Raw genomic sequence first — 20,670 nt, 5'->3', positions numbered from 1 at the left:
CTCTTTGCTTGATGGTGTATTAACATCTATACCATGGAACTTTTAAAAGGAAAATTGGTATAATTAAAAGAATATTGCATGTCATAGAGAAACTTCAGCTGTTGGTTTAGCAGCTGCCATTGTGTAGATGCTAAGCAAATCTTACTATGTTTCCTTGGATTTTTGAAATTTGGATTTGTTGTGTAACTTTGCTACTTTAAAGATTTAGAGGGATTTGGCCGGGCGCATGGGTCACACTTGTAAACCCGGCATTTTGGGAGGCCGAGGTAGGTGGATCACGAGGTCAAGAGTTCGAGACCAGCCTGGCCAATACAGTGAAACCCTGTCTTTTCTAAAAATAAAAAAATCAGGTGGGCCTGGTGGCGGGTGCCTGTAATCCCAGCTACTTGGGAGGCTGAGGCAGGAGAATCGCTTGAACCCAGGAGGCAGAGGTTGCAGTGAGCCGAGATAGCGCCACTGCACTCCAGCCTGGGCGACAGAACTAGACTCTGTCTCAAAAAAAAAAAAAAAAAAAAGGGATTTGTGATAGTGTTGTGTTTTTTTTTTTCTTAACTGTTATTGACTTTTTAATTTTTTTAAATTAATGCATTGGCCTCTGTTGGGATTATCTCGATTATTTTTTTACAGGAAAATATGAAATTAATTTATTTGAATATATTAGCTTTGCTGAACTTTGTAGTAACTAGGCTATTTGTGTAGCAAAAATTCATTACTAGCTGTACATATTTTTTACTTTGATGTTTGTTAAAATATATCTCTGCAAGATTTTTAGTCTTTGTTTCTTTTAATCCCTTTGTCTATTCCACTTATATGTGGAATCTTAAAAAGTTGAACTCATAGAAGCAGAGAGTAGAATGGTGGTTACCAGGGGCTGAGGGCAGGGGATTGGGAAATGTTGATCAAAAGATATAAAACTTCAGTTAGGAGAAATAAAGAGATCTGTAGTACAACATGGTGACTATAGTTAATAACAATGTGTTGTGTTCTTGAAAATTGCCAAGAAAGTAAATTTTAAGTGTTCTCACCACAGAAAAAAAGGTGAGGTAATACAAATGTTAATTAGCTTGACTTAGCCATTTTACAGTGTGTATATTTCAAACAGCATGTTGTACATGATAAATATATAGTCATAAACTTACAGTGATTTGACTAACGACTTTTCAATTTGGTGATGCATTTATTACTTACGAGTTAAAAATGTATCTTCAACTTAAATGGGATTTCAACTTACAATGGATGTAGCCCCATCATAAGTTAAGGAATATCTCTATGCAGTTTTTGTCAATTAAAAGAATAAAATTTTGAAAGATACAAAAAACGTAAGATAGATCAGTGCAGTCAAACATACTTTGTATTCTTGGAATTTAAAAACTATTAATATCTAAAAGTATGTATAAATTTAACTTTAAATAAAAATCCCATTCTTCTCATCAGAATTCTCAGGCTTGGTACAGAACGCACATCTATGTGCTGCTTTAAGTGAATATCATAAATGAACATTCAGATTTACTGAACAGGTGACTATTTACTTACTATGAAGACTGACCATACAGTAACTGTATTAATATACTTCTTACACATAGTTCCTCAGATACCGTCTTTTGATTGCATTAAACCAAGGTATTTCTGCTTTAAAAACCTGTTGGAGCTATTTATTGTGAGTGTGGCTGTTAAACATCATAACTATATTTTTATGTAATTTCTACTTGGGCATTGGTTATTTAAAAATGATACTTGGATAACTTAATTTTACAAAACACTTTTTCCCCTTCCATTCTCATCTATGAAAAACAGCTGTTTTTCTCTTTCTTTACAATTCCCTGTAGTTATGACTGGTAATACTTTACATAGGAAATAAAATAAGGAGGTGTTAATGGATTGTAACCTCCCTCTCTTTAGGGAAAACTAAAGGTATTAGTGCTATACATTTTAACAACACAGCATGTGATACTTTTCAACTTACTTTCTGAGTTCAGCATCCCAAACCTGACAATATACTATAAAAAAGGAAAATTACAGACCAACATCTGTCATGAACATAGACACAAATATCCTAAACAAAATATTAGCAAATGCCCAGTGATACGTGAAATATACAATCAGTCATGGCCAAGTAGTATTTATTCCAGAAATTCAAGGTTGATTTACCATTGGAAAAATCAGTTTAATTGACATTAGTAGAATGAGGGAGGAAAAGCCCTAGATGATTTACCTCAGTAGAAAAAGCGTTTGATAAAATCTATTACTTAGTGACATTAAACACTCTGCAAAGGAGGAATAGAGAAAAACCGTTTAATTTGATGAAGGAAATCTGCAAAAAAAGAAAAAAAAACTGCTACAGCTAACATAATATTCAATTGTCAAATATTGATTGTTTTTCCTTGAAGTTGGGAAAGACAAGGATGTCCATTCGCGTCACTTTTTTTTTTTTTTCAGTTTTGTACTGGAGAGACTCATGGGTACACTAAGAAAGGAAAATAGAATAAACCATATTAAGGTTGGAAATAAAACTGTTTACTTGCAGATGACATGGTTGTAGATACAGAAAATCCAAAATAATTCACACACAGTTGAGATTAAGTGTGGTAAGATGTATGAAAGTAAATATGTAAAAATTACAGCACATATAGAAATGCATTTGGAAAATAGAGATGTGGTTGTTTGGAGAAGTCAATGTGTGTGTTCTGAGGAATTGAAGTATCTTCTTTTCTGTTGGGCTTGTTACTTCCCTCCACTTATTTCATTTTTAGTAGATTTTCTTCTTTTGAAAACACGTGTTTCTTACTATCCAAACTATCTGATCTCCAGAACCAAATAGATTCAAATAGTGAACAATACAGTTCATTGTTTATAAGTCACATTTTTACATTTTAACACCTCCGACATTGGGCTGTGTCTTATAATTGTCAGACACAGGTTATGATTGGCAGCCTTTTTTTCTTTAGAAGGGGTACGTAATGATAGTGTGTCTTGCAGTCACTGAATTGTAGGCTCAGTGAGTCACATTCGTGCATGTTCTAGGTTTACAGAGGGATGTTCCTAGATCATAAAAAGGAAATGGGAATGCTTCTAGGAATAAAGGAGTCTTATCATTGTCAGATACTTTTATTCACTTTGAACCAGCACTCCTTAGCCTGATACTACATGTTAAGAATGATTTGAAAAGAAGTATTCTCACTGAAACTGGAGATACTTGGTTAAATCAATTATATGGGTCTGTTCTGGGCTTCTCACTGCTTTTATTATGAAGATAATATAAAATAAAAACTAGAAAATTGAGTTACGATATTCATTGTTTCCCACTTAAATAATTAGGAATTTTTCTTTTTTCTTTTTTTGGCCACAACTTTTCAACTAATGGAATCTTCATGAAGAAAACAGTTTGTGAAACTTAATTAGACTCTGTTTTCAGCAGCTTATCCTGTGTTTCTCTACTAATAAAGTTATTGTCTTATCTTTGTATAGTCATATGGTTTGGCATTTTGTGCTGTGGTAAGGTAGCATGGAAGAAATTTTTCTCTAGAACTGCAAAGAAGGGTCACTGAAGTCTGACCACAAACAAAATCTTTGTTTAATTGGTCAGGTGTGGTGGCTCACACCTATAATCCCAACACTTTGGGAGACCAAGGCAGGAAGATTGCTTGAGCTCAGGAGTTTGAGACCAGCCTGGGCAACATGGCGAAACCCTGTCTCTACAAAAAATACAAAACATTAGCTGGGTGTGGTGGTGCGCGGCTGAGGTCCTAGCTACTTGGAGGCTGTGGATCACTTAAGCCCATAAGGTGGAAGATTCATTGAGCCAAGGTCTGTGCCACTATGCTGCAGCCTAGGTGACAGAGTGAGACCCTGTCTCATAAGTATAATAATTGATCAAATTTTAATACACATCAAGTGTTGTTAAGAACCTTTATTTTTAAATGTCTACTGTATGAAACTAGTACAGTTATAGTATTTTAGGTTTTTATTTCATTTAGAGGCTTAACACCTTCTTGAATACTTAGAATAGTGATTCGTGATGTTCCCTAATCAAATTTCATGATGAAAGATTAGAAAGTAGTCTTCAGATTGCTACTTACCTGTTATAACCAGATGTTAATGTTTCAGTGGCTAAAAAATAGGGCCACTTTTCTCATTTATACTCTTAAACTTGAGTAGTTCTTTTAATCTTATTTAGGTCATGAACTCCTTTATGACTTTAGAAACAGTTTTTCCTCAGAAAACTTGCAGTGTTCACACACATGCTTTCATGTTTAGTTTTATAGCGTTCGTAGATCGCCCTGCAGGGATCTCTAGGCTTCTTTTTAAGAACCAGTAACCAACCAGCCCATGGAACGTAAACTGTTTTGCTTTTGAAGGGTAAAAAAGGTACCCAATCCTTTTTTTTTTTTTTTTTTTTTTGAGCTGACCATTGTGTAGGAAAGGTTGTCCACTCTGACCTATAGTCATTTCAGTCTAGTTTAGTGCAGAAATGTTTTTTTGAGTACTTACCCTGTGCCCTGGGCACTATTGTAGCAGTGAACCAAGTTAAAAAACAAGCAAAATCTCTACCCTCTTGGAATGAAGTTTTGGGTTGGTAAGGACTTTAGACACCATCATGTTCATCTTCCTTATTTTATAGATGAGCAAACTGAGGCCCAAAATGGTACTTGATCTTACCCGTGGTCTCATAATTAGTTGGTGACAAGACTTAGGTACTGGAAGATGCACAGAAGAGAAAGGCATAGTCTTTATGTTAATGCTCTTACAATGTAGATGGGGAAAAGACACATTAATTTATTATCAGGTTGTTTTTTTACTAAATAGCTAACACTAACTAAAAATAGCTAATAGCATTTTTACCTAATAGCCAAAGGAATAAAATTTCAGGTGAAGACCTGGGTAGAAGAGAGAAATGATTCAGGCTTTGTAGAGGTCTTGATTTTGTTAGGCTGATTCTAAGCTGGGTTTTGGGGAATAAGGTCAGTTCAAGCTGAAGGAACATTGCTACCAAAGGACTGGAGAATGAATGCAATAGGGTATGTTTCAGAACTTGAGATTGCAAATGATCATGTTAAATTGAGGGACAGCAACCAGTTTCCTCCTGTGCCATGCTCTTGAGTGTGGTTTTTGCTTTAGTCACTAAAAATATTAGTAAATATATTCAACAACTAATACTTTCTCAGTGATATAGTAATAGCAGTGTTTTTGACATTTTTATGTTTTTCTTTACTTTTTTTTCTATAGGTATTTGGTGTTAATTTTTTTTAAATGTTAGAGCTTATTTGTACTCTACCTTTCAAATCACCAAATATGATTTCATTTTTATAAGTATAAAATACATTTAGTTCAGTGTGTTTTGAAGCTGAAGTTTGACAGTAGTGCTTTAAAGTTGAGTTTTATAGAAAATAGGATATCATGAATGGCTGATACATATTTTTAAAAGTTAAATTTGTATTGGTAGGTGTTGTCTACATCTACTGGCCTAACAAAAACAGTTTATAATCCAGCTGCTTTGAAGGCTGCACAAAAAACCTTACTTGTTTCCACCTCTGCAGTTGATAATAATGAAGCACAGAAAAAAAAACAGGTAAGTACAACTGGTATAGTATAAAAAATTTTTGCATATAAGAAAGGTTTTCTTTGTGTATGTGTTTTTTCAGTGCTTATTGCAAAATGAGACTAAAAGGGTGTTTGTTGGCTGCCACTGAACCTTTATTTTCCGTAATATAGCAGTAAATAAAAATTTTTTCTTTGAAAGAAAGGTTCCCGTGATTAATCTTTGAAACTTGCATACATATTTTAAGTTTTACATAGAAAAGGCTTGCATATAATTTTTGTTGACAGGCTTCTGCGATTACAACCATTTCTCTTCGCTTGAATAGTATTGTTTATCGTTAGTAATATTCTAATGATATTTTTGATCCCTGATTCTAGGAGGCATTGAAACTTCAGCAGGATGTAAGGAAAAGGAAACAAGAAATTTTAGAAAAGCACATTGAAACACAGAAGGTAAAATATTAGAGTTAGATTTGGCAAAATTGCAAATGTTATAATTTGGAGTGAACTTAATCTTATACTACATAGTCATAAAAAGATTTGCTGTAATTGGTAATGGTAAAACAAGTATTTGTCAGTGATAATATTGGAGATGAAGAGCATACATCAAATGGTGGGTATACTTATACTTTAACTGGTACTATAGTTATCAACATAAAATGAAATTAAGGTGTTTATTCAGCTGTGTTGCTGCACAGTAGTTTGTTCAACAGATAATTAAATGGAACCTTTTTTCTCAGTATTGATATGTACCTTTCTTTACTTGCTTAGGATCCTCTAGTCCTGTGTTGTTTAGTATAGCAGTTAGTAACCACATCTGACTGTTGAGCATTTGGAATGTCTCTAGTCCAAATTGAGATGTGCTATAAGTGTAAAATATACACTAGATCTCAAAATGTAGTACGAAGAAAAAAGTAAAACATCACGATTGTTGAAATGTCACATTTTGGATATATTAGGTTAAGTAAAATATTTTATTTAATTAATTGTATTTGTTTCTTTTTATGTTTTTAATGTGACTGCTAGAAAATTAAAAATTACTTATGTGATATGCATTCTTTCTTTTGGACCGTGTTACTCTAATTTATGACATTTAATTAGTCTCAGTTCTTGATTATGTCTAGTAATGAAGGTTAGTAGTATGACATTTCAAAATGTTGAAAATACAGAAACTGCATTTTGATTTGAAATGTATATCTTTTCTAATTTAAAGTTGGATGTACTTAAGAGAAATCACAGTACTTTACAAAACCAAAAACTGAAGCCAACCTAATTCAGGAAACCTACAATAATCATGTGGCTTCTTTTACCCCATATTATCTTGCTTATCTTATTGTTTCCTGTTCATGTTGGGAATATCATTCTCAGGTGAAAAAGTAATTAAACATTCATTTTTTCTAATATCTCATTCTATGAAAGGAGCCATAAAGCTTTTTCTCTCCTTTCTGGGCTGGAGATGACATTGATAGTGGGAATACTTAGAGGTGGTAACATCAACAAATGAATTAGAAAGTAAAATTGTTAATATATTTTTCAAAAATGATAATTTTTCAGTGATAGAATTGAGTTTCTTCTGGTTGTGTACTATGAACTTATGTTCTGAGAGACCCGAATAGTAACAGTTCTTCACAAATTTAACCAAGAGTAAAACTTGAATTGAAATACAGTTAACATCACTGAATCTGCTATTCTGCTATCTTTAGATAATTATTCATGGTTAACCTTCTCACAAATGCATAAACTAAAAAAAGTATTAATATTTATTTTTAAACTTACTTTGCAGTGTTTGTTTTGTTAATGATAGTAGGAGTAATTAGCTTTATTTTTCTCTTTTTAAAAATTTGGCAGATGTTAATTTCAAAACTGGAGAAAAACAAAACAATGAAGTCTGAAGATAAAGCAGAAATAATGAAAACTTTAGAGGTTTTGACAAAAAATATTACCAAGTTGAAAGATGAGGTCAAAGCTGCTTCTCCTGGGCGCTGTCTTCCAAAAAGTATAAAAACCAAGACTCAGGTATTTTAATTTGTATTGTTGTTCATATTACTACTTACTAAAGAGTATTAGACACTACATTTTTAAGATTCAGCTTTTCTTGTAGGTAATATCTTATGTTCAAAATCTGACCATTGTATGTACCATTCTCCCCCTGCCTGCCATAAATTAAAAAGTATGAACAAGTAAACTCTACTAATTTTTTAAATTCTGTGGAGTTATAGTTGGAAAGTCAGTAATTAGAAAAATAGTCATGGGTAATCTTGAAAAGGCAGCTTGAGGACAAAGTGATATAGGTACTTGACTGCTTGACTGAGGGTTTGAGTTTTATATAGTAGTAGTTGGTGATATAGAGGGTTAATAATAGAAAAGTATTAATAACATTCTGACAACACTGTCCACAGTGGGTTGATTGAAAAGGGGAAAATTCAGGTAGATCAACCTATTAGATACAAATAAGTGAGCAAGATAGTTTTAGATGGTAATAAGTGATTAAGAAAAAGCAGAGTTATACAATGTTTATACTTGGTGTGTCTGTATGTATGTATATATGTATAAAGTCATGACTCTAGTTGATATTTTTTTTTTTTTTTTTTTTGAGATGGAGTCTCGCTCTGTCGCCCAGGCTGGAGTGCAGTGGCCGGATCTCTGCTCACTGCAAGCTCCGCCTCCCGGGTTCACGCCATTCTCCTGCCTCAGCCTCCCGAGTAGCTGGGACTACAGGCGCCCGCCACCTCGCCCGGCTAGTTTTTTGTATTTTTTTAGTAGAGACGGGGTTTCACCGTGTTAGCCAGGATGGTCTCGATCTCCTGACCTCGTGATCCGCCCGTCTCGGCCTCCCAAAGTGCTGGGATTACAGGCTTGAGCCACCGCGCCCGGCCTAGTTGATATTTTAAATTAAAACCCAGCATCACATGGTTCTTCCTTATTTCATATTTTATTTATATTCCCATAATGACAACTTGGTTTCACTAATATCAATATATTATTAAACACAGTACTATAATACATTCAAAGTAGTACCAAAATTGCTACAACAATACCGCTCCCAACAGCTAACTAAATATAAAATTCAAAATTGATTTACGTTCTTTACAGCCTCGGTGTATTCCACTAAAGGTGTGAAGTCAGAACTATGGTCTAAAATTACTTTTGTCCCCCTTTTGTGTAGTTGTTAATTTGATAAAGTTAAATCTATTTGCATTTGTATTCAGTTTTGGATCCTCTCTCTCTGGCCCCAGTTCTTGCAGATTATATTTTATTTTTTGAACAAATGAAACAATTCTCATGGTTCAAAAGAAAAACTATGTAAAAAGGAATACATAAAAGACCCCTTTCCCTTTGATTTCTGGCACTCTGTCCTCACCCCTTATAGGTCACCAGTATCATTAGTTCTGTTTTATCCTAGATTTTCTTTTTGCAAATGTATATATGTAGATAGGTATGTTTTCTACATAAAAACATACTCCGTATTGCTCATTAGCATTTGGTTTTTTAGGGTTTGTTACTTACTTTTCCTTTCAGTTATTTCCTTTAAATTACCCCATATCAGTCTATATAAATCTCCTTCTGGCTGCTATATGGAAAATGAATTATAGGAAAATCAGTGAAAGTAGTAACAAGTTAGGAAGCTGTTGCAGTATTGTGGAGGTGTGGAGTATTTTGGCTTGTACTAGAGTGATTATACTGGAGATAGAAATATATGGATTAAATGGGACTGTGTAGAAGTTATTATAAAAAGGTTTGTGTCAGTACAGGATAATAATTACTGTCACCTAAAATATTAATTACTATTTTTTAGATGCAGAAGGAATTACTTGACACAGAACTGGATTTATATAAGAAGATGCAGGCTGGAGAAGAAGTCACTGAACTTAGGAGAAAGTATACAGAATTACAGCTGGAAGTATGTTTAATCACAACTACACAGTAGGCTTGAAAGAAGCAAATGCAGTTGTAGTGGTCAATTTAAAAATATATTCCCTTCCCTTCATTCTCATTAGTAATTGTTGGTAATCCCTGGCATACATATTGAGATGTTAATATAGGAAAGAGGGAAGAGGTCAACAGATTTTTCAGAGCTGCTAGGTAAAATCTTATTTAATGAGGAGTGGCAGTAATTCTGCCTATATCCCCAAGTTCCTCCATTTCTAATGAATTTTATTTCTTTTCTATTTTTGTTCTGTCCTCCCTGGAATAGAAACCTTATAATAAAGGCTTTTCAGGTATTCTTATGGAGATATTCTTTGCATATAAATTGAGTTGCTGTATGACAGTTTTAGTTGGAGAACTATATTGAGAACTATTTTGAAGAATATGTTTACTTGAGTTTTGCCTATAGATGGTGCTGTGGATGTTTAGAAAAGAGAAATAAACTGCTTTCTTGTAATTTAGTTAGATGGTTATTTACATAAGAAACAACTCCTGGTGAAATTGATTCCTGTTATATGACATGAGAATTTTTGAGTAGCAAAACAATGTTCAAAATTTGGAACTGTATTTTGAAATAGATATTGACGTCATTAATACAGTTGGCACATGTCTGTATTGTGGTTTGATACAGGAATTTAAGATTTTTATACTTTAGATTATTTAGCTTTGTCTGAGATTAATGCTTTTTTCTGAATTTGTTGGCAACTTGATCATTTTTTGGACATGGTAGAAATCTATTTTGAATGCTGTCATCCAGGTATTAAAGACTTAACTTTTAGTAGCTACCAGACTTGCCTTAAAGCTCTGTCTTCTCTGAAAGTCATAGGAAGCCATAGGATGTTGTCCTAAATGTGCATACCTTTGCATTCTCTGGAAACTTGAAGTGGTTGCATGTGTGTCCTGCCCAATATTTTTTTGGGGAAAAAAAAGGTTTGAAAAATATTCGTTTTATGTTAACAGAGAAATTGTGTTTTTCTCATTGTAGGGATTTTATGCCAGTGTTGGTGGACTCTTTGAAACAAAATATCATTTTCAAAATTCTGGCCCATAATTTAAATAAATAATAACATTAACAAAATTCCTTATTATTCTGCGTTTTGCTTTTTTATTATAACATAGCTAAATACTGAATGACATTCTCTGTTTTTCCTGTATCATGGCTTATGTTTAGTTTTCAGTAATTATTAGTTTTATGCAGTAATGCAGTACTTCCCAGAGTGTGTTCGTTCACCACAGTAATTCCATTAGTTGTTAATAGAAAACTAGTGAAAAAGGTTCTTAGGCTAAATAATATAACCTTAGAACAGGTTGTATTGGATGTGCGTTTTTACTGTGGGGTTTCTTAGAGGCTTTTAATTTCTGAATCTCTAAAAATACATATTAAGTATTCAGTGTTACTCAAATTTATTTGTCCAGGGACCCCCCCTTTTCAAGGAGCATTTTGAGGCATTAATATTCCTCAGAGCATACTTTTGTATATACTGTTCTATTACTAATATTAATCCTTGACCTTTAAAATTTATTATTATGTATTATTTTGTTATACTGACAAATGAAGAATTATATATATGATAATCCAAAATGTTTTGATATATGTATAAGTTGTGAAGTGATTACATCAAGCCAACATGTCCATCACCCCACATACTTGTGATTTTTTTGATGAAAATTGAACATTTAAAATCTGCTGTCTCAGCAATTTTCAATTATACAATAATTATTATTAACTGTAGTCACCAACCAGTGCTGTACAATAGATCTCTAGAACTTACTCTTCCTATCTGACTGAAATGTTGTACACTTTGACCAACATCTCTCCATTCTTCGTGCCCCCACAGCCGCTAGTAACCACCATTCTGCTGTCTGCTTCTATGAGTTTCATCATTTTAGATTCCATGTATAAGTGAGATCATACAGTATTTGTCTTTCTTTGCCTGGCTTATTTCACTTAGCATTATTATTTGGATATTAGATGATTATTTTAGCTAATGTTAACATTAACTGTCTTGAGATGAAGAAACTGAAATACTTATACTAGCAGAGATTTGGCAGCTGTGCCAGCTTCACACTTCCATTTGGGTATCTCACGTCTAAGACTCAACATCTTCAGAGTTTTGCTTATCTTGCTCCTACACCCCATCTGTACAGTTATGCAAACCAGAAATCTGGCAGTCTTAATTGATTTCCCCTTTCCTTCAGCGTCTATATCTAATTAATTATCAAATTTTACATACGTTACTCCTAAATGTATCTTAAATGCGTTTATTTCTATCTCCATTGCTACTACTGTAGTCCAGATTTCCTTCTTCCGGTCTTTCGTAGTGGCATACTGAATGGTTTCCCAGCTTCTTTCCTTCCTTCTACTCTGTTCTTAAAATTCTAGCCAGAATATCCTCTTCAACACTGATTTGGTTACATCACTCTTTTACTGCTTAAAATCTTTTAATTGATTTTCATGGCTCTTGGGATAAAACTCAAAATCCTTGACATGATCCTTAAAGTTACGTGTAATCTGACTCTGCCTCTCTCCAGGCTCATCTCCCCATCCAGCTACACTGAATTATATTCATTCTTTGGGAAATTACATTTCTTTCAGTGTTGGTGCTTTTTTTCATGCTGTAACCCCTACCTCATTCTTACCTTTTTCTTTGCTCCTCCTTTGATTCATTGAATAAGTATTAAATACAGTCCACCAGCTACTGCTGGGAATAAAGCAGAGAATAAAATGGAAAAAAAAATAGTTTCAGGGGACATACATTCTAGTGGGTTATTCACTGCAAATCTTTGAAGTTCTTTTCAAATCTTAAAGCATTTCTTCATTTTTTGAGTCACTTCTCATTAATACAATTAAATAACTTAGTTGTTCTTTTTGTTGTTTTTTGAGATGGAGTCTTGCTCTGTCGCCCAGGCTGGAGTGCAGTGGCGCGATCTCGGCTCACCGCAACCTCCGCCTCCCGGGTTCAAGTGATTCTCCTGCTTCAGCCTCCCGAGTAGCTGGGACTACAGGCACTGGGCCTGGCTAATTTTCAGTATTTTTTGTAGAGACGGGGTTTTCCCATGTTGGTCAGGCTGGTCTTGAACTTGTGGCCTCAGTGGATCTGCCTGCCTCGGCCTCCTAAAGTTTTGGGATTACAGGCATGAGCCACTGCACCCGGCCATAACTTAGTTGTTTAATGCTTCTTTACACTTAGGATTTGAGTTTCATGAGAGTAAAGACTTGTACACAGAAAGTGCACATTAAGTATTTGTGGAGTGAAGGAATGGTGTGCTGTCATCATACAGAATAATGTGGTAGAATATCAATATGTTACAATGGTTCTATAATGATAGAGATAAGTAATTAAAATGATTTGAGATAACTGTACCTATTGAAGTCAACTGGCAAACAAATAGAAACATTGTATTTGAAAATCGTAACTGGAAAAAATATTTATTGTGAATGTAGGTATTATTTATCTGTTGATTAGCCTGACTTCTGAAGTAACATTTAACACTGTATACTTGGAAATCAGGAGTTGCTGATCTTTTGGTGATATATCCTGATATCTTAGAGAGCAAGAACTTAGAAAAAGGCAGACCTCAGTGTTATTTTTTTGTTTCAATTTACTGGCCACCTATGTTTACTTTCACCAAACTAAAATCCCGATTTAAATTATGTGATCCTTCTATAGAGCATTTGAATACATTGTCAAATTGCATTAAAGTTTTATTCATCTGCCAGAGTGTAATGCTTGGCTTGTGTTAGTAATCGCAGCATTGTTTAACCTGTGTGTCTGATCTCTTCTAGGCTGCCAAGCGAGGGATTCTTTCATCTGGTCGGGGCAGAGGAATTCATTCAAGAGGTCGAGGTGCAGTTCATGGCCGAGGCAGGGGGCGAGGGCGAGGACGAGGTGTGCCTGGTCATGCTGTGGTGGATCACCGTCCCAGGGCATTGGAGATTTCTGCATTTACAGAGAGCGATAGAGAAGATCTTCTTCCTCATTTTGCGGTACTTTCTTACTGCTCAACAAAACAAATACTGATAATCATCACTGGGGATAGTAGACATATTTAAAGAGGATGTTATGAAAAGGACATAAGTAATTCCAACTCATTAATCTGAACAAAGGGTTTGAATAATTTTTAATTTTTTGTTAATTTAAAAACAAACTGTAGGATTTGTGTAATTATCTAGAAGAGACATTACTATTCTTACACTTAGTAGGCCATGAAGTATTGTGAAGTGGACAATATAAACTTTATTGTTTCAGAGAGGGAAGACTTGTAGTTTAGTGTTATTTGATATTTACTTTTAAAGAAAAAGTTAACATATTGCATGGGCCATCCAGATTTTTAAAAATTAAAATAGGGTTTGTATTTGTTAAAAATGTATTCTTGATCTAGCTGAGCCAGTATTGAAACAAGATAAAATTTTGACCTATGATCTAGAAGTTGCCTTAGTCTGTGTCAGGGTGTAATGAAAAAGACTTTATCTAATGGTAATAGATTGACCTACAAGAAGGGAGAATGGGATTCTAGTCTCTGTTAATCCATTATTTAACTTGGACTTCCTGGAATTTATTAGGCTCATGTTCAAAATGAAGATTATACCTGCTGAATGACCCTTTCATCCCAAATGCTGTGATTCTTAGTGGTATCCCAGAGGTTGGTTACTAAGCATCAGTTTTACCCTCAGCATTATATTTAATAGTAGTTGCTCTGGAGATATGAAGGAAATAATCAGTTATATATCCTCAAGGCTTTTACATATATCAGTTTAACACAGAGTAAACTACAGACATAATTTATAATGAAATTATAATTTATTAAGCACTATAAATACTTTAGTAACTTAGAGAAGTATCACACTGGCATATGATGGAAAAAACAATAAAGGAAAGTTTCATGAAGTAGTAAAACTGTAGTTTAGATCTTAAAGAATAGGTAAGCTAGTAAGTAGGTACATAAATGATTTAACCTTTTGAAAATTCAGACTTAGGTGTTATTGGAGGCTTGCAGCAGTTACAGATATTTTGTCGGGACATAAGCAGATATTGACAGAAATGGTTTATGTTTAAGAAATAACCAAAATGATTAGTATTTAAGAATGAGGAGTCTAAAGTCCTGTTCTTGATGGATTTGAAGGGATAAAGAAAGGAATTAGGGAACTAGAAAGGAGCTTGGAGATAAATCTTGCCCAACTCTTCCCTGCTGTGTACCCCACTTCCACACCTTCCACAAGAGAAAGGAGATCCAGATAATTTGTATGTTGTGTATAGTTTTACAACTCATCAGGAAACTAACAACGAATGTGCTAAAATAATCCAAACAGACAAAGTGAGTTTGTTGTGAGTATGTTTTGGTGAGACTAAAGTTCTTTTGGCTAGAGAAGTATTCAGAGCCTCTAAATAAAAATTCTGACATGCATTTGGACATTCAAATTTCACTCCAAAGTTCACATTTAAATTATTAGTCTTAAGTTTAGTTGAAGTTTAGCTTCTTTCTCTCAACCTATAATTTGAACACATGGTGGATATCAAAGAAAAAAAATTGACATTATTTAATATCTGTAATATTAAAGGGCCATTAACTATTACAAATTGTGATTAACAAAAATGCTGTATCTTCCAGTACCAGTAGTAATAGTAATAAATATTATAACCGAAAACTTATAGAGTACTTACTTTGTGTCAGGTATGCCCTCTGAGTGCCTTATGATAATTCATTATGAGTTATTTGGATAACCCTGAGAGGTAGATACCTTTATTATGCCCATTTTAGAGATGAAGAAAATGATGCATGATGAGGTTAAGTAACTTGTTTACACAGCTAATAACTGGCAGAGCTAGAATCTTAGTGGCTCTAGGACATTCTCTTTACTGTGCTCTACAGAACATTTTTATGATATGTGTGGGTCTAAGGAGATTACAGTTATAAACTTTGGGGGTGTAAGAAGGAAGATATTGGTAATGATGTATAAAGGATTAGAATTTTGTGGGATAAAGGTTGCTGTTTGTAGAAAAATCCTCCCACACGTGAGGGAAAAAATCCAACAAACCACAAACAGGAATAATATAATGTTTTTAGTGTTTAAATGTTCTAAACAAGTATAAAGTACAGTGGAGTGTGTAGTAAGCAAAACCATGGTCAGTTAGAATGTTAAACTTTTGAATCAAGAGAACTCTAATCTCGTCCCAGTAATTAACAATTAACTTTGAGGAAGTTAACTTAAATTTTCTTTTTCTTTCTTTCACCATTTATTGGGAATGATACCAAAAACTCATAGAAATTCTGAGGATTCAGTATGTTGCTTAAGAAAGAGTTTATCTTGGGATTGGTTTAATGAGTATAAGAGGAAAGTTAGCAAGAAAGCTCAGGCTTTGACCATTATTTCCTTCATTTAAAGCATAGTTCAGTCGAGTATAAGTCTTACTAATTCTGGGAAGTGTGAATTGTGAGTAAGATTAGAATATAGGACCACCTTTTATCTTATAATATCAAACATTAAAATAAGTTGCTCACTATACTTTTAACCATTATGAATTGGTATGTATTATGGGTTATATTTATTAGTATTTTAATGTTTTTTAATACCATTAGGATTTTTGGATATTTCAAAATATTTATTTGGAGGAAATACTTTTTTTTTAATTTAAAGCAATATGGTGAAATTGAAGATTGTCAGATTGATGATTCTTCACTTCATGCAGTAATTACATTCAAGACAAGAGCAGAAGCTGAAGCAGTAAGTTTTCAAAATAATTTATCAATTCAGATTTAAATGATTTATAAGTATTACTTTTAAGTTTTAATATATATGAATTTTTTTTAACTTACTAGATAATATGCTTTGATAATAGGTAGAACACCTGAAGTGGAATTCATGCCCTCAAAGAATGTCCTAATGCAGTTAAGCAATTCTGTGTATAACGTAATACAATTAAAATACGTATTTAGTCACCAAGTGGAATGTCAAATTGTGTTGTCATGAGATACCAGGGATTCTCCTTTCTTTCTTTTTCATAGTAGATAGGGCCACCCCACTACCCATTATTCTTTTTTTTTCAGCTGACCCAAAACAGGATCTGCTTTGGCCGAATGAGTGGTGAGGGATAAGGTACAAGCAGTTCTAATGTCTGCCCATCTTAACCATTCCTCATCTGCTGCTTTCTGGTCTCATCAGGGTGAACTCTAAAAGAAGTGTCCCTAGTTCAGCATAGCCCAACTAGACTTCTGTGACTTTTTGCCTAAGACGTGGTATATACCTCTAACTTTAAGGGTACTTTTAGTAAGGTTACCTTAAACCATCAATCTTGAATTGTCTTTCCAAGGACTGACCGGAATATATGCAACCTTGTCTTTCATTTGGGTTCCAAAGATTTAAAAAAAGGAAAATGGGAGTGAGGTGTGGGGGATTCATAGGAGCTTTTTTTGCCCTGTGTGTTCTTTCTTCAGGAATTATAGAGAAGACAGTGTCACTGTTTTGTCCTTGCCATTGTTTCAGGGATGAAATAGTTTTCCAAATGAAAGAGTGGGATGCTTTTCACAAGTTTTAAATTGATTACAACTTAAATAAGTTTTGGAAAAAACCTCTAAATTTATTTATCCTCTTTGTAGTGAATGTTCTCTGCCAGCATAGTGGTACATTGCTTACCTGATAGAAGTTGCCTTTGGAGCATTGTAACCAGTATAAGACTATGGGTCTGATAAGTCATTCAACTGGAGCCTTAAAATAATCTAGTTTTGGGGGTGAAGGTAGGGGGTAGTACACTATTTTATAAAACAGGAATTCCTGATCTTAGGGTGTTCTCTTTTTAAAGCTAGTTTTGAATAATCATTTTTTTAATGATCTTTTGTGAAAGTAAAAAGTAATTTAAAATTGATGAGATTTTAAAACTCTTATATGTGTGTATGTTATATTGAAAAGGGTATATCTTTGATTAAATGTTCTCTCAGGGTATTAAGTGCAAGTGTAGAATAAACTTCCTTTCAGTGGTGGCTTCAGTTGACAATTTTTAGTCTATTGCTAGATAGGTAGTTATGTTCTATGTATTTTCTAGGGAACAGTGGTATTGTAAAACAATGATAGTTATTAGTGTACAAATGGTTAAAATATTGCCAAATTTGTGGATTTAGTAAGAACTTTAAATATGTACTACTTCCCTTGCTTGCTTATATGGCTGAGAAATATAGGCTGAGACCTGTTGACACATACCTTCTTTCTTGTGTCTTGCTTTTTGTACCTTAGATGTTTATACAATGTATTTTTCAAAATGAATAGCAATCAAAAATACCAGGGATTAATGTATAAGGAAGACTTTAACACTGAATTACAGGAAGGTTGAATAAGTGACAGAATAACTAAGGTCAAGTTAGGTCTAATGAGAGTTACCTATTTAGAGGAAATAGCTTTAGTTGGATTTACTTAATAGACTAAAAAGAGTAATGACCACTGCTATGATAAATGTTTAGATTTTTAGTTATAAAAATTGTTAAACCATAAACATAACCTCAAACCAGAAAGTTTCTTAAAATTTTGTAGTGTTGGAAAGAATAGAAAATTAAGTTGAAGCTTATCTTATACAAGCAGGATACGTATAGAGCAGTGGTCTTCAAACTTTTGGATTTCAGGGAACAGTAAAGTTTAGGAATTTAAAAATTTGTGTGTTTGTCATAGAGGTGTCAATTTTTTATTTTGCCAGGGAAGAATACTTTAAAAATACAAAAAGATTGTCATGTACTATCACCATTGTTATATAAAATAAAGGAAATTTTAACACTGAAAATGTAGGAGAACATAAACTCACGATAAAGGATAGACTTCCCAAGGAAAAATTGTCAACTCTTGCCAATGTTTACTTTCAAATATTACATTGTTCTTATTTTCTCACTCATCTAGGACAATGCCTGGCTGAGAGGTACAATTTTTTATATCAAAAGGAAAGAGGGGCCAGGCGCAGTGGCTCACACCTGTAATACCACCACTTTGGGAGGCCAGGTGGGGTGGATCTCGAGTCCAGGAGCTCGAGACCAGCCTTGGCAACATGGAGAAACCCCACCTCTACCAAAAAATTAGCCAGGTGTGGTGGTGCGCACCTGCAGTCCCAGCTGTTTGCGAGGCTGAGGTGGGAGGATCACCTGAGCCCAGGAGGCAGAGGTTGTGGTGAGCTGAGATCATGCCACTGTGCTCCAGCCTGGGCAACAGAGCCAGACCCTATCTTAGCAAAAAATAGGGGGAAAGAGAATCATGTTTTACTAAATGGATTCAACCAAAAGAAGTCGAATTATGTGCATAGCAGAGTTTTTGTGTGTGTGTTTTGACTGATACTTAATAGTTATTAAGTGCTGCTATGTGATGGGCACTGTGATACCAGAATTAGTAACTTGAGGTCTGAAGCTTGTGGGAAAGTAGCCATGTGCATTGAACACAGGAGTTAAAGAACTGGACGTCTTTCCTTTGTAACTTCTAAAAATTACATTTTGCATGTTTTTAAAAATTCGTGGTCGTATATATTATAGAATTATAAGTATTTGTGTTCATAACTCCTGCTTTAACATCCTATAACATTACAAATATTAATAAACTTGCTTTTAGACTTCTTTTATATATTAGTTATATTATCGTTACTAAAAATGTAAGGAACCGTAGGATTGCAATTTACTCTTTGGTGATTATCTATATCTCAAGTCACTTTTCTCCATAGTTTTTGCAAAACACTGTTTCTGCAAGAGATCCCCTAACAAAGGATTCTCTTGTCACATAAGTTTGTGAAAGGCTGCATTTTTATATTCCATTTAGAAGTGTAGTCTAAATGAACTAAGTCCAGAGGTAAACAAACCTGTTTAATTTTGTTTCACCCAACATTTTTCCAAACTTAATTATTTCCAGAACATTTTCCATGTAAGATGTGGAATCCACAATTACTTTTCATAGTTTTTTCCTCCTTTGTTAGATCTTTAACCTTTTTGCTTTCTGTTGTGTATATGCCTGTTTTCCTTAATTTGCTGTGAGCTTTGAATGAATGTGTGTAAGAGTAGTCAAAAGACTAGAGAGAAGCCTCTAAATGAAATATTTCAGCTTTAAAAGTCAATTTTTTTTGTACATTTTATAGTATAGAAATCAGAATTGTAAAATGTATTCCCACATGCACATCATTGAGCTTCAGGGCCAATCCACTTAGGGCCAATCTTATTTCGTCTATATTTCACTCACTACAACTTGCCCACTCCTTATTTTGGAGCTATTCACAGTCATTGTATCATTTCATCTGTAAACATTTTAGATGATAGAACCTTAAATGATGGAACCAGTTTCTGGAGGTTCAATTCCTTCTTTTTTCATTTAGTTTTTCACATAGGTTGGCTCTTCAAATGATAGAGCCTTAAAAAAATACAGTACTACTATCACACCTAAAAATTATATTTCTAAATATCAAATATCCAGTCAGGGTTGACATTTGTCTAATTTCTTGTAAGTTTGCTTTTTAAAAATTAGGATCTAGGTGAGGTTCATATTTTGATACAGCTTGATTGGTGTTATGCAGTCATAAATTCATAAATATTTTATGGGTACAAATCCATTGCTGTCAGTTATTAATGTTAAAGTTATTCCATCTTTGGCCAGGAGACTACAGGTTGGCTCCTGAGTTCTTTTGACAGGACCCGAGTGGTCTGTGATAGTTTTGTTCCTTCTGGTATGAATAGGTGTTCTAGGTTCATTTTAAACACTGTCTCTTCCAGACCTGGAATTGACCCTTTCTCTAAGGAGCTTTGGTTTATTTATTAGGCAAAGGTATTTAGACACTGCAGTCTGGGTACTAGGGGTATGCATTACTATTAAGTATGTTACTGTCACTAATCCTTCTCAGTTGTCAGCTGGGAGTGAAAAAAAAAAACATGTGTGTATATATATATATATATATATATATATATATATATGCACATATATACACATGTATAAAGATGAAATAAATTTAGAGCTCATACTGATACTTTGGATTTAATTTTGGCTATAAAGTTTTTAATACATACACATGTATACACACATGCAAGTAGATAAAGATAAATTCAGAATTTACTCTGATGCTTGTTAATTCTAGACTATATGGTTCTTTCTTAATCTCATGGGTCTTAATGTGTCTTACTTTTTTCCACATTTCTCACTGACACCAACGTGCTGGGTGAAAGGATATGTACATTTAAATTTTAATGAAGATTGCCCACTATACA

The 20,670-nt window shown here is 33.9% G+C and overlaps 1 protein-coding gene across 28 annotated transcripts in view; it reads left to right on the top strand.

Moving 5' to 3' along the window:
* RBM26 (RNA binding motif protein 26) overlaps positions 1-20,670 on the top strand; it is a 95,871-nt gene that overhangs the window by 57,285 nt on the left and 17,916 nt on the right. For all 28 annotated transcript variants that reach the window (XM_073014429.1, XM_038007797.2, XM_073014426.1 and 25 more), the window contains 6 exons: positions 5,441-5,566; positions 5,914-5,988; positions 7,384-7,551; positions 9,332-9,436; positions 13,250-13,450; positions 16,100-16,186. In XM_073014429.1, coding sequence (XP_072870530.1) covers positions 5,441-5,566; positions 5,914-5,988; positions 7,384-7,551; positions 9,332-9,436; positions 13,250-13,450; positions 16,100-16,186 — 762 coding nt within the window. The remainder of the gene's footprint in view (positions 1-5,440; positions 5,567-5,913; positions 5,989-7,383; positions 7,552-9,331; positions 9,437-13,249; positions 13,451-16,099; positions 16,187-20,670) is intronic.

This window comes from Chlorocebus sabaeus, chromosome 3 (assembly GCF_047675955.1).
Source record: "Chlorocebus sabaeus isolate Y175 chromosome 3, mChlSab1.0.hap1, whole genome shotgun sequence".
NCBI lineage: Eukaryota > Metazoa > Chordata > Mammalia > Primates > Cercopithecidae > Chlorocebus > Chlorocebus sabaeus.
The sequence above is the reverse complement of the archived record's forward strand: the minus strand, read 5'-3'. Positions and strand labels throughout refer to the sequence as shown.